Here is a 16,244-nt window from a genome sequence, read left to right on the forward strand (position 1 = left end):
GAAGTTTGGGGCTGGCTGCTTCCTTGTGTGGGGTGCCTTGAGGGATGTTTGGCAGCATTCCCAGGCTCCACCAACCAGATGTCTTCAGACATTGCCAATTGTGTGTGTGTTTGTTTAAAAAAAATGTCCCCCTTCCCAAGTTGAGAACCACTGCTCTTATTACAGAACAGGACTACTACGTAAGAATTATTGGATCCCCAGAATGGTTCCCAGCACACAGCCAGCACTCCAATATTTGTTGAATAAATGAGCAATCATATTTTGGCTTGAAATAAAAACTGAATAAGACTTGGGGTGGCCGAAACCGGTTTGGCTCAGTGGATAGAGCGTCGGCCTATGGACGGAAGGGTCCCAGGTTCGATTCCGGTCAAGGGCATGTACCTGGGTTGCGGGCACATCCCCAGTGGGAGGTGTGCAGGAGGCAGCTGATTGATGTTTCTCTCTCATCGATGTTTCTAACTCTCTCTCTCCCTTCCTCTCTGTAAAAAAATCAATAAAATATATATAAAAAAATTCCTTTAAAAAAAAAAAAAAAGACTTGGGGTGACTGTTTCGGCTTTTTTATCACCGAAGAAGCTGTCCATTGAACACTTCTTTCAGGCCTATGTTCTAATCTGGATTATTAAATTGACAGGGTTATTTCTTCCAGTGTGTAATTGATTCTGTATTTTTTTTTTTGCTGTAAAATGTTTAGGACCTGTCTTCTGAATTATGTTCAAACACCTTAGTGTGGCATTCAAGTCTTTCCCATGTCCTTGGTCCATTTTATTTGTTTTCTTCTGGATGTGGCAGACCTTTACCCTCACCTCTACCTGCTCAAGGCATTCTTCCTACCTGAATTACTTCTCTCCTCCCTCTCCCCACTTTCAGTCTGAAATCCGACCCATCCTTCTTTGTGAAGTCTTTACTGATCATAAGTGCTCTCTCCTCTCTCAGCTAATCTATTGGTTTGTGTTCACTGTACTTGAGACACTCTGCTGTTTATTTCCCATATACACAAGCTGTTGTTTTTTTAATCCTCAACCAAGGATATTTTCTCCCCCATTGATTTTTTTTAAGGAGAGTGGAAGGGGAGGGGGAGTGGGGGAGGGGGAGAGAGAGAGAGAGAGAGAGAGAGAGAGAGAGAGAGAGAGAGAAACATCTATGTGAGAGAGATACATCGATTGGTTGCCTCCCTCAAGCTGGCCAGGACCAGTTTTCAAGTTTGATGAGTGTCTCTTACTCATACTTGTATCTCCGTATGGGCGTTGTCATTGTATGCTGTGCATTGATTGAAGTAGAGGCTGGATATCTTTTTTTATATATAATATATTTTTATTGATTTTAGAGAGGAAGGGAGAGAGAGAATAGAAACATCAATGATGAGAAGCATTGATTGGCTGCCTCCTGCACGCTCCCTACTGGAGATGAAGCCCGCAACTCGGGCTTGTGCTCTTGACTGGAATCGAACCTGGGACCCTTCAGTCTGCAGTCGGACACTCTATCCACTGAGCCAAACCAGCTAGGGCGAGGCTGGATATCTTGTCTGGGACCTTTGGGAAGGTTTCATTCACTGGGTGTCAAGTTGAATAAATCCTGCCGATAGTAAGAGTCAGTGATACTGCTTTAGGTGCACTTTTAGTCATACTGCTTGATCAAGTAAATAAATATTTCTATTAACTTGTGAAAAGTTTTGGGGAAACTGGTTCAACTGAAAGAATAGGAAGATGGAGTTTAGAAGTCACTCAAGGAGTGGCCTTGGAAGATGTTTTGTTTGTGTTATGAAGGTCTTGGATAGAGGGGTGAAGGGTAGATGAGCAAGGAGGGGAAACACAGTATATGGGTTCTTTCTAGAAGCTAGGCTATGGAAGAAAGAGAGTTTTTTGAAGTTGAAAATAGAACACAGAAAATTAAGATGCAATCCCTCCCAAACCTAGGACTTCTGACTTAGTATGCTAAAGAAAGTTTTTGTTTCAGAGTGAAAGAAATATTGGAACTTGAATTTGTTAATTGTGTTTCATGGTTTATCATTATTGTTTCATATTAACTGGTTAAGGAACATGAGACTGGGAAGTGCTATCCAGGTAAATGCAGATGTAAATCTAGAAATGGGTACAAAAATTAAACACCTTAATATCCACTTTGTATAAGAAGTGCCTGGCAGGTACTGGGCAGGGTGGGAAGCACAAAAGAGGCATTTTTTCCTTAACAGTCTAGATAGGAACAAGAAGTAAAAAAAAGAAAAAGAAAAAGCCCCATTGCTTTAATAGTTAATAAATCACAGTTTTAATAACAATGAGAGGCATCTCTAAAAGAGATGTCAAGGTAGAACACCAAAGCACTAAGTCCATAGGCCTTGGGAGAAGAGGAGGAGGAGACATAGAGTCAGGGACCTTTTAGGAGTCTGGAATTAAGGATTGGAGGAAGGTGGGATATTTGGAGTTGAGGGAGATTCCTTTTTAACTTTAAATTGTGAAATTTTGTATTCCTTCTGCATGTAATTTTATATATAACTAGAAGCCCAGTGCACGAATTCGTGCACCGGTGGGGTCCCTTGGCCTGGCCAGCAATCGGGGCCGATTGCGGGGAGGGACTGCAGGAGTTTGGCTGGCCGTGGGAGGTTGGCTGTAGGAGCGCACTGACTACCATGGGGCAGCTCCCGTGTTGAGCATCTGCCACCTGGTGGTCAGTGCACATCATAGCCACCGGTTGACCAGTCCTTCTGTCGACTGGTCTTAACGGTGCTTAGGCTTTTATATATATAGATTATATATAGTTTAGTTTAAAAAATAACAAGCACTTGTGTTACCTCCCTTGTAGTTTAAGAATATAATATTACCCAATATTTTTTGAAGTCCCCTAAATGCCTCTCCTTGGTCACACCCTGACTTCCCATCCAGAGTAATCACACTGAAGTTTATGTTTAACATTTTCTTGGTCCTTATAGTTTTTAAAAACCATGTCTATATGTATTCTTATATAATTTAGGCTTAGTTTGCCTGCTTTTAAACTTTGTCTTAGTGGAATCATACCAGGTATATTGTATATGTGGTTGGTATACAGTCTTCTGAAACTTGCTTTTCTCCTTTGGTGGGATTCATCTCTGTTCATATACATAACTGCTGTGTATTCATTTTCACTTCTGGATTGAGATTTTTTTTATTTTTATTCCATGCTTCTCCTTTGGTAGTTACACATTCTATCTGCATTGTTTTTGTGTCTACTCTAGAAATGTTAGCATAAATATATATCTAAAACGGAACATGAATCAATAATTCATTTTACTCTGAATGATAACCATGTCAAATGCTTCCCTTAGGACTGCCCTGCCTCCTGCCTCACATGCTCTTATTGTACATTGTCTCAGTCCTTTGGGAGCCCCCGAAATCGGACATTATTGTTAGTCTGCTTTCTTGCAGTCCGTGTTTGTCTATTCCCTCTTAGGTCTCAGATATTCCTTCTGGAAACTTCCTTCCTGAGTCTTTAGAGTTAACTGGTTGGCATCTTTTGCTGGTACAAAAACCTCAGTTTTATTTTTCACAAATTTGCCCCCTACTTTGAAAGATAGTTTTACTTTTGTATGGAATTTTATATATGTGCTTGCTCATAATTTAAAATCTCTTACTCTCAGTTATGGTTAAAACCATGCCAGTGCATTTAAGGTATGTACATGTCAACTTTACTGGGTAATGCTGAGTGTTTTTCTAAACGATGGCACCAATTCATGCTTCCTTTAGTAAAAGTCGCGAAGTCCCTGTTGCTGTAGTCTTTTGCTTGTTGTTGTTTTTTTACACCAGATTTATGATCAGATTTAAAACATTCCTAATATAGTAGGTGAGAAATATCTTACTATTGTTGTAGATATCATTTTTTTGATGGTCTCTGAGATTGAATAACTTTTTTAACAAAATACATTTTTATTGATTTCAGAGGGGGGGGGGGAGAGAGAGAGAGAGAGAAAGAAACATCAATGATGAGAGAGAATCATTGATCAACTGCTTCCTGCACACCCCCTACTGGGGATTGAGCTTGCAACCCCTGCTTGTACCCTGACCGGGAATTGAATCCATGACTTTCTGGTTCATAGGTCGATGACGCTCAGCCACAGAGCCACACCGGCTGGGCAGATTGAACACCTTTTAAATCTTTTTTTCTCTAACTTCATATTCCACTATATTTTGCCCTTATGCTTAGATGTCTCTTCATAGTTTAAAACTGTTTTGTCGACAAATCTAGTCTGGTAATTTTTGTTTTTCTGCTGGGGACTTTACATGTTTTATAATCATTGCTTATTGATAATTTATAACTATTGATGTGTTTGGAGATATTTCTTTTTTTAAAATATATTTTTATTGACTTCAGAGAGGGAGAGAGAGAGAGAAACATCAATGATGAGAGGTTATCATTGATCACCTGCTTCCTGCATGCCCCACACTGGGGATCGAGACTGCACCCTGGCATGTACCCTGACCGGGAGTCGAACCATCACCTCCTGGTTCATAGGTTGATCCTCAACCACTGAGCCACACCGGCCAGGCTGAGATATTTCTATCATTTTATTTTATACTCATTATTTGTTAAATCCTTTCCTCCCCTCCATGTTTGTTTTCTACTTTCAATTTTTCAGCTGAGAAATTTGGTGCAGTTTTGATCCTTTGTAAAAAATGTCCTTTTCCCGCATCGATTTTTGTGCTTTCCTTTATCCTGTTCTATATTTCACCACAAAAAGTTATTTTGGAAATAGTTTATTAGACCACAAGGAGTTTTTAAAAAATGGCTCAGTACATTTAAAAAAATAGATTTAATTTTTAAGGACAGTTTTAGGTTTATAGAAGTGCGCAGAAAGTACAGTTCCCATGTACCCCTCCCTGCAAGAAGTCTTACTTAAAAAATTTCAGGTAAACAAAACGGATGTGAGTTTTGTTTGTAATTTTTTAATTCAAGGCCCTTCTGAAAAATTGATCTCTGCATGGATCTCTTCCTTGTGCTTTGCATTTCTGTTTTTTGAACAGACATTCTTAACAAATGCTCAAACTTCACAACTGTCTATTATTGAAAACTAGTGGCCCAGTGCATGAAATTTGTGCATGGGGAGGGTGTCCCTTAGCCCGGCCTGCACCCTCTCTGATCTGGGACATCCCTCTCACAATCCTGGACTGCTGGCTCCTAACCGCTCACCTGCCTGCCTGCGTGATTGCCCCTAACTGCCCCCTGCCTGCCTGATCACCCCTAACCGCCTCTGCCTGCCGGCCTGATCGCCCCTCCCTGCCCCCCCTGCTGACCTGGTCACCCCTAACTGACCCCCCTGCTGGCTGGGTTGCCCCACCACGCAGCCTGTTCGGTTGTCCGTTTGGTTGCGATAGTCGCTTAGGCTTTTATATAGATAGATTCTGTATACTACTGTAAATTCTTCAGTTGCAGAGTGGTAAAAATAAACAACAATAAAAATAATATCTTTAGGTATTTATTAGGAAGTTTTATTTATGGTAATTATGATATGTAATTCCTCCTCACTCCAAATGTTCAAGTCTTTGTAAAACCTAAATTTAGCTAAACAGTCATACCTGTTGACACTCTGTATGTAATTATCAGCTGTAAATATATCCGACTGTACTTACAATGTAGGAGGGACGATGTCATTTAATTATTATGCCCATTTTGAGTTGCTGTGATGATTATCAGCTATGTAGTTGCAAACTCTTGATGTTTTCCTATGTTTTGCCTATAATGTCCTATTGCTACACAAATTTACCCTGACAATTACTTGCATGACATTTCAGTCTTTATAATACCGGATGATTTTCCTCTAAAACCTTTGACACAAGATACTAAATAAGAGCTGCATTCTATATGCTCTGTATTTAGGATATTATCTGTTTGGTTGTCCAATTTACATTCATACTCTAGCATGCTTTCCTGTAACATGTCCAGATGAGGGCGTTACCACCCTTTGCTCATTTGATTTGTAAAATGATATCTCTTTGCTTTAATTTCCATTTCTAAAATTGTTAGTGAGGTTGAATATTTTGTGTTTAAAGTCCATTTCATTTTTTAAAATTGCTGGTCATATTATTTTTCTTTGTTTTTCTATTGAGAATATGATTGTTTTTTCTCTTTAAAAAACACTACTGTATTAGTAATATTTTTAAGAAAAGTTATTTAATATTATTCAGTAAGTGACATATTGTAGGTGGCTTAAAGGGCAAGTTATATTCTGACCACAGAACAGCAATGTGGTGACTTAATTTTTGTTGTGTAGGTATGTATTGTATATACATATGTTCATACACAAGATAGATGTCAAATTATTGAACAGAATAGTCACAGGGACTTTTTAAAAAAAATAATCTGAATGATTGGCACAATTTTTCAGTTTCCTGGTGGTTTGGTATTATGTGGTCTCCTAATGGTTAGAAGTATCACAGGTTGAAAATCAGGTCATAGGCTTTAATCACAGAGGCATTTCTAACTATTATTATAAACAAACCCCAAACACCATAAACTATTCCTTTATTTTTGCATATGACTCCTAAGGACTGTCGTGAGATACATTATTTTGGAAGGTTTGCTATATAGAGTGGGATTAGAAATAATCCCTGAACTACTAGAGCATAAAAGATAAAGCACTCTCCCAGTGGTTCCCAAGGAAAAACATCTTTTAACCCTTCCCCCACTATAAATTATAGATGAATGTATGCTCTTTATAAAGAACTCACCAGGAGTCGAAAGGCCCTTCCTTGGCCCTCGGTTTTCCTTCATGCCTCCAGAGGAGAGCACTGTTACCAGTTTAGTGCCTGTCATTCTGTTTTGCTGTATGTTTTTGGCGTGTAAACACACATGGTTATAAATCACAAATGCTTATACATGCATGTACACTTACAGAACTTTCATGGAATCATGTATATTCTGTAGTGCACTTTTTCTCATTAAACTATGTCTTAGAGGTCTGTCTTTATTAGTACAAATAGGACTTCCTTATTGTTTGTAGTGGTCAGAGACTGAAAATCATTGAATGGCTAGCACATACTTTGTTTCAGTATCCCCTCAACCAGCTTTTATGTTGTTCCTTCTATCGTGAACGTCCTCATATATATATTATCTAGATATTTATGCATGTGAAGTTGGGTAGAGTTCTAGACATGAAACTGATAGAGCAAATGATGTGAATATCTTATATTTGATACTTATTGCTAATTTGCCTTCCAGTATACACTACACCAGTGGTCGGCAAACTGCGGCTCACGAGCCACATGCGGCTCTTTGGCCCCTTGAGTGTGGCTCTTCCACAAAATACCAATGGGTCACGAAGTTTCAGTTGCTCTGTACATGCGCACCCGCACGTGGTATTTTGTGGAAGAGCCACACTCAAGGGGCCAAAGAGCCGCATGTGGCTCGTGAGCCGCAGTTTGCTGACCACTGCACAGTATTCACACCCCTGCAGCTGTTATGTGCGAGTCTTTGTCTCTTCTGTGTTCCCACTGTCCCTGGGTAGTATTAGTATTTTTCATATCCTATCTCACTGTTTGAATTCCCTGATTACTTGGTGAAGTTGAACACTTTGTCATATTTCTAGGTTGAATCATTTTGTCTACACATGGCTTATTTGAATCCTTTGTTCCTTTCTTTATTAGGTTTTCTCTGTTTACTTGTTTTTTTTCCTTTATGTTCATGAATATGTTTATTATATTTTTCATTGAAGTGATTCCTAGTAACTTGATTGTTTCATTGCATTTGAAATGATTATCATTGCTGTTTGTATAGCATGAAGCACAGGAAAGTTGTTGATGTTTTTATTACTGTGTAGATCTGACAATCTTTGAGAACTCTTCACTTTTCAGTTAATTAACCTGTGTTTTCTAATAGATGTTGGTGGTGTTATTTGCCAGTGATGACAGTTTTGTCTGTTCCCTTGTGGTATTAAAAGTTCTTATTTTTTCTTTATTTACCTTAATGACAAACATTTAGTATTAGGTTACATGGCTTACTTTTAAAGTTTGACCCCAGTCCTTGGCCAGGTGGCTTATTTGAAACATTGGCCTGTATACCAAAAAGGTTGTAGGTTTGATCCCTGGTCAGGATGCTTATGGGAGGCAACTGATCCATGTTTCTCTCTCACATTGATATTTCTCTCCCCACCCCCTTTCTCTCTCTCTAAATCAATAAACATATCCTTGGGTGAGGGTTAAATAAGTAAACAAACAAACAAACAAACAAAGTTTGACCCCATATGAAATTTTATTTTTCTGCTCAGTGGGAAGCAGAATTATATTTGCATCTTTATTTTATTTTATATTTTAAAATATGTTTTTATTGAATTTTATAGAGAGAGGAAGGGAGAGGGTTAGAGAGAATGAAACATTGATGAGAGGGAAACATCACAATCAGCTGCCTCCTGCACACCCCCTACTGGGGTTCAAATCTGCAACCCAGACATGTGCCCTGACTAAAAATCGAACTGGTGACCTCTTGGTTCCTGGGTCAACACCCAACCTTTGAGCCACACCAGCCGGGCTATAATTTGCATCTTTAGAATGGTTAGGTAGCTATCTCAATTCTTGTTATTAAATGTGTATTTTCCTCCCGAGTTGTAGAACTATTGCGTTCATTCAGCAAAGCCTGTTTTGAGTGTCTGTGATACGGCTGGTACTGTTAGGCATTGGAAGTGTGGTAGTGAATAGAACAGAGTTCTAACACTCATGGAGATTTCATTCCAGTTGAAGAGACAGATTGATAAAACAATAGGGAAATATGCACAGGCTTTAAAGTGGAACATCTTCGGTGTATTTACGAAAGGGCAGTGCAGCAGGGCCATGGTGTGGAAGGAGGAGTGTGCTCATACAGACCTCGGAGGGAGCCAGGACAGCCACATCACGTAGGCCGTGGAGGAGTTTTTCTAGGTGTGATGAGTAGCCACTGAGAGGAAGGACGAGTGGCCTGATTTAATTTAAGGTTTTAAATTATCATTAATAATTGTTCGGAGAGCCTGTAGGCCAGTGAGAGTGGAAACAGAGGCCACTAATTGCAGTATCGTCAGTGGTTAAGAATGCATTGCTATGGAGCTAGAGCCAGTAAATTTGGGCATAGCCATTATCTTCTCTGAGCTTCACTTTTTCAGATGTAAATAGAAATGGTAATACGAGTGTCTCTTACATACTAAATACTCAGTAAAGGTGAGTTACATAATTCCCAGTTGTAATAGTAACAAAAACCCATGGTGACATTAGGCTGTTGACAGTGTAACACAGTGTAACTGGAACATGTCTTGAAGGTAGAGCTGACAGGATTTGCTGATGTGATATATGAGGCATGAGAGAGAGGAATCGAAAATTATGAAGCCGAGCTACTTGGGTGATTGGTGTCACTCTTTACTGAGATAGGAAACACTGGAGAAAGAGCAAGTGTGGAATCAGATTTGGTTTTTGACATGTTAACTTTGAAATGCTTGTTTGAATCCAAGTGGAGCTGTTGGGTAGACAGCTAAATATGAGTTAACAGTGGACAGGTAGGGAGTGGAGGAATTTGGGTCAATAACAGCATAAATGTCAAGAGACTGGGTGAGATTGCCCGGGGAATGAGCCTTTGTGTGTGGAGAAGAGACTTTGTGCCCGAGCCCTGGGCACTCTACCATTTAGAGATCAATAAAGAGGAAGCGGAACCAGCAGAAGGAAAAATATTGGAGAAGTTTTAGGAGAGTGTTATGTCCAAAGAAGCCAGCGAGAAAACGATCACTTGTCTCATGGGCATGTGACAGATGCTGTCTGCCTGTACTGTGTGTGCAGCACCAGGCAGTCACCCTGGGACCTTGCTAGACATCTATTAGTTTACTTCTGAAAGTCTTGTTGTACTGATTAGGGTCAGGTCCACCCATGGGCAGGTTGCAGATCAGCTCAGGCGCTCACACCTCCTCTGTACGCTCTTCTAGGTTTCAAACTGCATTGAGTTCATTCAGTACAGGGGATACTGGAGAGGTAAAACAGTGAAGTCAGTGACATTTTGGCAATACTTTGCATTTTGGTGTTTGTTCCCGATCAACCTGCTGTTAGGATTTTTTTTTCCTTTCTAAAATATATTTTTATTGATTTCAGAGAGGAAGGGAGAGGGAGAGATATAGAAACATCAATGGTGAGAGAGAATCATTGATTGGCTGCTTCCTGCATGCTCCCTACTGGGGATTGAGCTGCAACCTGGGCATATGTTCTGCCGGGAATTGAACTGTGATCTCATGGTTCATAGGTCGACACTCAACCACTGAGCCACACCGGCTGGGCGTGTTATGTATTTTTAACCCATTGTATGGCATAAGCATCTGTAGATGCAAGCAGTGGACCTTCCTCACATGCCATGTGCGCCTATAAAAAAAAATGTTTTCCCTAAGTGGCAGCCTTGACCAACTTTAAAATTATTTTTCGTGAGAATTTTCAGCTGAAAACATTCAAGAACATCCGAATTGTGAGTAATATATTTATTTTTATAATATTCATTGCAAATTGACTTTTTAAATTAAATTCAAAATATTGTGGCGTGTGGAGATGGTTTGCGTTTTGGATGCATGGTAGTTAACTGGTTAAGGAAATTCAAAATAGTTGTTCCATATATTATTTTCATGTTTTACATTTGCATTCAGTGAGTGGCATATTTCTAAATCATATATAGAACTGGAGCCCTTTGCTTGAGATTTTCTGTATGTTTTTAGTGAAAAAACAGGCTGTAATTTTTTTCTTGCATTTTTCTTAGTTTGATTTGGTATGATAATTTTAATATTGGGAAAATGGGTGGTAGAATGTCCTTTTTAAAATTCTGTGAAACAGGATTTTTGTTAATGATGGATGTTGATTATGTCTTTGATTTTGCTGTCAGCGTAATGCCTACTTCATAGAATGAGTTAGGAAGTATTCCTTCCTCCAGTACATCCTGAAGATAGTATAGGATTAGTATTATTTCTTAAATGTTTAATAGAATTAATCAGTAAAGCCACCTGTAGCTGTTTGTCCTTTTTCCCTTGTCCTTTAATTTTGGATAGATTTTTTTTTTTTTTTTGCTATGTCTTTAAGGTCAGTTATCTTTGTTTTGCTGTTTCTAATCAGATGTTAATCTTTCAAAGTGAAATTTTTATTAGATGTTATCTTTTTGTTGTTGAGTGGAAGGTAGGAAAAGAGGAAGAGAGGGAGAGAAAGAAATATTGATGTGAGACAGACATCAATTGATTGCCTCCTGCATGCACCCCCACTGGGAGGGAGCAAACCCGAAACCCAGGTATGTGCCCTTGACTGGGAATTGAATCTGAGACCCTTAGGTGTGAGGGCTGATGCTGTAACCATCTAGCCACACTGGCCAATGCTGAGGTTATCTTTTAATGTACCTCTATGAGTTCCATTTTGTTTATATTTAATATCTTCTATTTCTCTCATATTCATTTGCTATTACATTCTTGAGCGTATGAGGCATATTGATATAGTTGGTTTAATGTCCAGTCTTGTCCCTTTTATCATTTTTGTTGTTTTCTGTTTCTATTCTTTGATTTTTATTCTGATTATGACTGGCTTTTTTTTTTTTTTTTTTTTTGCTTCTTTGTAAAATTTTATTGGATGCCTCATATTGTGATTTTGTGGTTGCTAACAGCTAGATTTTATTGTAATGCTTTCATAAGTGTTTAACTTTTTTTCTTGCCTGTCAGGGAAGTTAGTTGTGGATCATTTGGGTTCTGTTGAGACTTGTCAGCTCTTTTAGGTCTAGAATAGCATTTGTTAGCCCTACTCCTGAAGATGCGTTCCACTGTGGTCTCTACTGAATGCATAGTCAATGAGGTCTTTCTTAGCACTCTGTGAACTTTGGGGCTTGCTTGTATTGCAACTCTCCTCTAATTGTCCTTTTTCTGAAGGCGTTCTTGTTCAGCCTTACGGGGTTATACAGCACAGTTATACAGGTGGTATGCAGATAGAAACTCACAGGTAACCTCATGCAGGGTTCTGGAGAGCTCTTTCTACTACACAGCACAGCAGTTCTGTCCCATAATTTGTAATCTCTTTTAGCCTCCTGGACTGATGATTTGTCTCCCCTTTTCAGCACAACTGCCCGTCTCGGAGTGCCACTCTCTGGTGCAGTTTAAATTAACTCCATGCAGACAGCTTTTGTGATAGCAGAGTTTGCCTTGTTTATTTCCCTTTGTTCAGGGACTCCAGTCCTGTCCCTGCCTGTTGTCCAGTGTCTGATAATGGCTGTTTCTTATATTTTATCTGGTTTTCTTGTTGATGGCTTGAGGGTAATTTTGAGTATTCTTACTTCCATGTAATTTTAAGTAGAAGTCTCCTATATTATTTTAGGAACTCAGATTAGTTTTAATTTATAAGATTAATGTGGACATTAAGTCTTTGAAATCTCACATTTAGTTCTGCCTCTTTCTCCCCTCCCCTCATGAAATTTGAAATGATGCTGTTTTGGCTGTTTGACCTTATGTGTGATATTGACAAATTTCTAATATTAAATCATGCTTGTATTTTGATTATATTTACTCATATTTTTAGGTTTTTGAAAATACGTTTTTGTTGATTTGTGAGAGAGGAACGGAGAGGGAGAGAAACATCTATGATTGTTTGTCTCCTACACCCCCCTACTGGGGATCGAGCCCACAACCCGGGTATGTGCCTTTATGGGGAATCGAACCCCAGGGACCATGTGGTGCATGGGATGATGCTCAACCAATTGAGCCACCCTGGCTAGGGCAATACTTTTTTTAATCTATATATTTTTTGCTATATTTATTAGGGTTTTGGTTCAGGTGTTTCTTTTTAATTGTATTTTTGGGGTAGAGATGACCTTTTGACAGTGTGCAATAATTCATTTATAAAACCATTGGGACTTTGAACACTTTAACTCTTAAAAATTCTTATTTAAAAATTATTATATCTTCTTTATTTGTTTTAATTGTTGAGTGTACTAAATAAGATTTAAATGGATTTCCTACTGTTTAAAACAGCCTTTTGCTTTATTTTTCCATATCAATGCTTTATTTCTTATTTTTTTATTCTTTTAATGCTTCTCAACTAAATACTGAATTCATTTGTATTTTTTCCTTTTAAGTAATAATTTAATGTGCTGAAATCTGAATACTGCTTTGCCAGTTTCTAAGTTTTTAAAATATGTAATGTCATGTTTTTTACTTGTTTCAATTTTTTGACTCATTTCTATCCATTATTTATGAGACATGAAAAAATTTAAAAACATTAGTTTTTTTTAATTGCTTGGGTTAAAGAATCCCATTTTACCACAACACTTTTAAAAAATGTTTTTATTGATTTTTAAAAGAGAGAGGAAGGGGTAGGGAGAAAGAAGAGAGAGAGAGAAACATCAACATCGACCAGCTGCCTCCTATACCACCTCTACCTCTCAATGGTGATCAAGCCCGCAACCTGGGCATGTTCCTTGACTGGGAATCGAACCAGCGACCTTTTGGTGCATGAGTGGATGCTCAACCACTGAGCAACCAGTCGGGATACCACAGCTCTTATGTTTACTTCACTGAAGTGTTTATAAGTTAAATTTTATCACACTTGCAAGGTTGATATGACTAAATCTTGCTTACTACTTAGAATTTTTTCTCTCTGAGCGGTTGACAGGGTGTGCATTGCTTTCTTAAACATATACCTGTCTGGGCATCACTACTTAATATTAGATGTAGTAGTATAACCTGGTGTATGAACTTTGAAAGGAACCCATTAGGTCAGCAGTTCTCAACTTGTGGGTCGCGACCCCTTTGAGGGTCGAACGACCCTTTCACAGGGGTCGCCTAAGACCATCGGAAAACACATATATAATTACATATTGTTTACAGTAGCAAAATTACAGTTATGAAGTAACAACGAAAATAATTTTATGGTTGGGGGTCACCACAACATGAGGAACTGTATTAACCCTTTGCACTCCGCTGTCCCCTCTCAGGGGACATCGGAATTCTAGCATATCACTCGGATGTCCCCTCTCAGGGGACATTGCAGTTTATTAGTGATTACGGGGAATTGAGTTATTTCAACGCAACTTTTTGAGACATGCATGTTTCCCTGAAGTTTTATCTTGAAATGGCACAAGAAATTAAATCAAAATATCGTAAAATTACTAAGATATATACAAGAAATGTCAGCGGGTTTTGTGTCGGATTAAACAATAAACTACATATTCCCGATGTGGGACAAAGAAAACGGGACTGCATTGTGTGTTCTAACAGGAAAACACCTGGTGGCAGGCGTCAAACCACTTATTACTGTCAAACATGCACTAATCAGCCTGCAATGCATATTGGGGAGTGTTACAAAACTTACCATACTGTACAAAATTATAAACAATAAAATATTCTTTTTTTGAAAATATACATTCCTCGATGTCACCCAATTCATATAAGTCCAATATCATTATAATACGTTACTTGGTTCCAAAATTATACTAAATAATACGAGGGTCTGTAAATGCACGTTTCCGCCGCAAAGTAGCGTCGAGTAGCTGGTAGCCAATGTCCAGAATGGTTCGGAGTGCAAAGGGTTAAAGGGTCGCGGCATTAGGAAGGTTGAGAACACTGCATTAGGTGATCAGAGACCAAGACTGTAGACAGAGGGCAGCATCAGAAGATTAGCTAAACCAGGGACAAAGCCTAAAATGCAGAGTAATTGAGAAAGTGAGTTATGATGGCACAGACTTAGTAATCAGGGCCTGTCCTCACATGCAGGTAAAAGGCACATCAGGATTTGAGGGGGAAATGACTGTAAAGTATTATATTACTATCTAATATAGTAAAATGTTAGAAATGTTTATTTTGTGTACCTACAATTGGTGCTTTACATTGAGTTTAATTCTAAGCCTTAAAATTTAATATTTAACTATATATATATTTATTTCTTTGTAGGCCTCGAAGTAGAGGAAAAACTACAGTGGAAGATGAGGACAGCATGGATGGTCTGGAGACAGCAGAAACAGAAAATATTGTGGAAACAGGTAATAAAAATCATGAAAATGCATGTAATAATTTGCACAATTAGCATTTGTCTGTATACTGATTTCTGAAATTTTCTGTACTGAAATAATTTGAGAAGTAGCGATGAAGTGAAAAAACGGATTACTCTTTTTTTCCCTACAGTCCTGAGTTAGTAGAAATTATTTAATATCTGTAGAGAAATGTTTTATTAAAGGAAATTAAAACTGGAATAAAGAGTAAGTCTAGGCCACTAGGATGAAAGCTCATAGTATATTTCTGGGTTATGAACCTGTAGTGTTTGTTTAAAGCTGATTGTGTTATTGTGTGTGGTGGGGGGAGTAAAAGTTCCATAGTGAGTAATGTTGTGCAGTGCTAGGTTACACGAGACCAAATGTATTCTAGTCTGTCTGCTGGACTGTTAGGTGTCTGCAAAAGGTAGAATAGAGTAGGTTGCCCAAAGTAGTTTCCAAAATTTACACAAGGTTGATGGTTTTATAAGTTGTCAAAGGGATGAGGTTCCATGCTGTATTCAGAGGATGTTTGTGTGAGATGGTCTCTCACTGGCAATGTTTTTAGCAGCCGTTGAATAGAATTTAGATACAGTGTCAGGCTTTTTCTCTGAAATTGAATGCCTTCTTGATGCTTATAGAATGTCATGCAGTTTTTAGAGAAAAGTTAAAGAGTGCTATATCTTTTAAAATACAATTTTCCATACAATATTTTTGGTGTCAAATGTGTTGCTATTATATAGTTACAATTCTTGGAAAGCTTTCAAATATTCTGCAATTCTCATCTTTTTTTCCAGCAGGCTCTGGTTAGGTAGAGTGACAGAAGTGAAGCTTGGATGATCAGAATTCTGCATTTCACTTTTTGATGGACATTTATCACCATATTACTTTAAACTTGGATTTATATACGTTTTCCACTAGTTATTTTTTGTATGACTTTCCCCCCTTAATTTAATTTTTTCTGTACTGTATACAGTTACTTCCTAGGTGAAAATCTTCGAAGTTCTAAGTGACATTTCAGAGTGGCCCACAGGTCCCTTGGGTTGCACTGATTAGCAGCCTTCTGAGAACTCGCCCGCATTCTCTGACACTTGAGCACCTGCCTTCCTACTCTCCTCTGCTTTTCCCATTGCCAATTTTATTTAATTTTTTAATTTTTTATTGATTTCAGAGAGGAAGAGAGATATAGAAACATCACTGATGAGAGATAATCCTTGATCAGCTGCCTCCTCCAAGCTCCACACTGGGGATAGAACTCACAACCCATGTAGGTGCCCTTGACCAGAATCGAACCTGGG

General features: G+C 38.5%; 1 protein-coding gene across 14 annotated transcripts in view; it reads left to right on the forward strand.

Moving 5' to 3' along the window:
• The window catches only part of KMT2C (lysine methyltransferase 2C), a 255,758-nt gene that overhangs the window by 56,250 nt on the left and 183,264 nt on the right, over nucleotides 1-16,244 (forward strand). For all 14 annotated transcript variants that reach the window (XM_070423607.1, XM_070423606.1, XM_070423611.1 and 11 more), the window contains one exon: nucleotides 14,870-14,958. In XM_070423607.1, the coding sequence (XP_070279708.1) occupies nucleotides 14,870-14,958 (89 nt within the window). The remainder of the gene's footprint in view (nucleotides 1-14,869; nucleotides 14,959-16,244) is intronic.

The sequence above is a fragment of the Myotis yumanensis genome, unplaced genomic scaffold (assembly GCF_028538775.1).
Source record: "Myotis yumanensis isolate MYYU_CA2020_CCGP unplaced genomic scaffold, mMyoYum1.0.hap1 SCAF_9, whole genome shotgun sequence".
Taxonomy (NCBI): Eukaryota; Metazoa; Chordata; class Mammalia; order Chiroptera; family Vespertilionidae; genus Myotis; species Myotis yumanensis.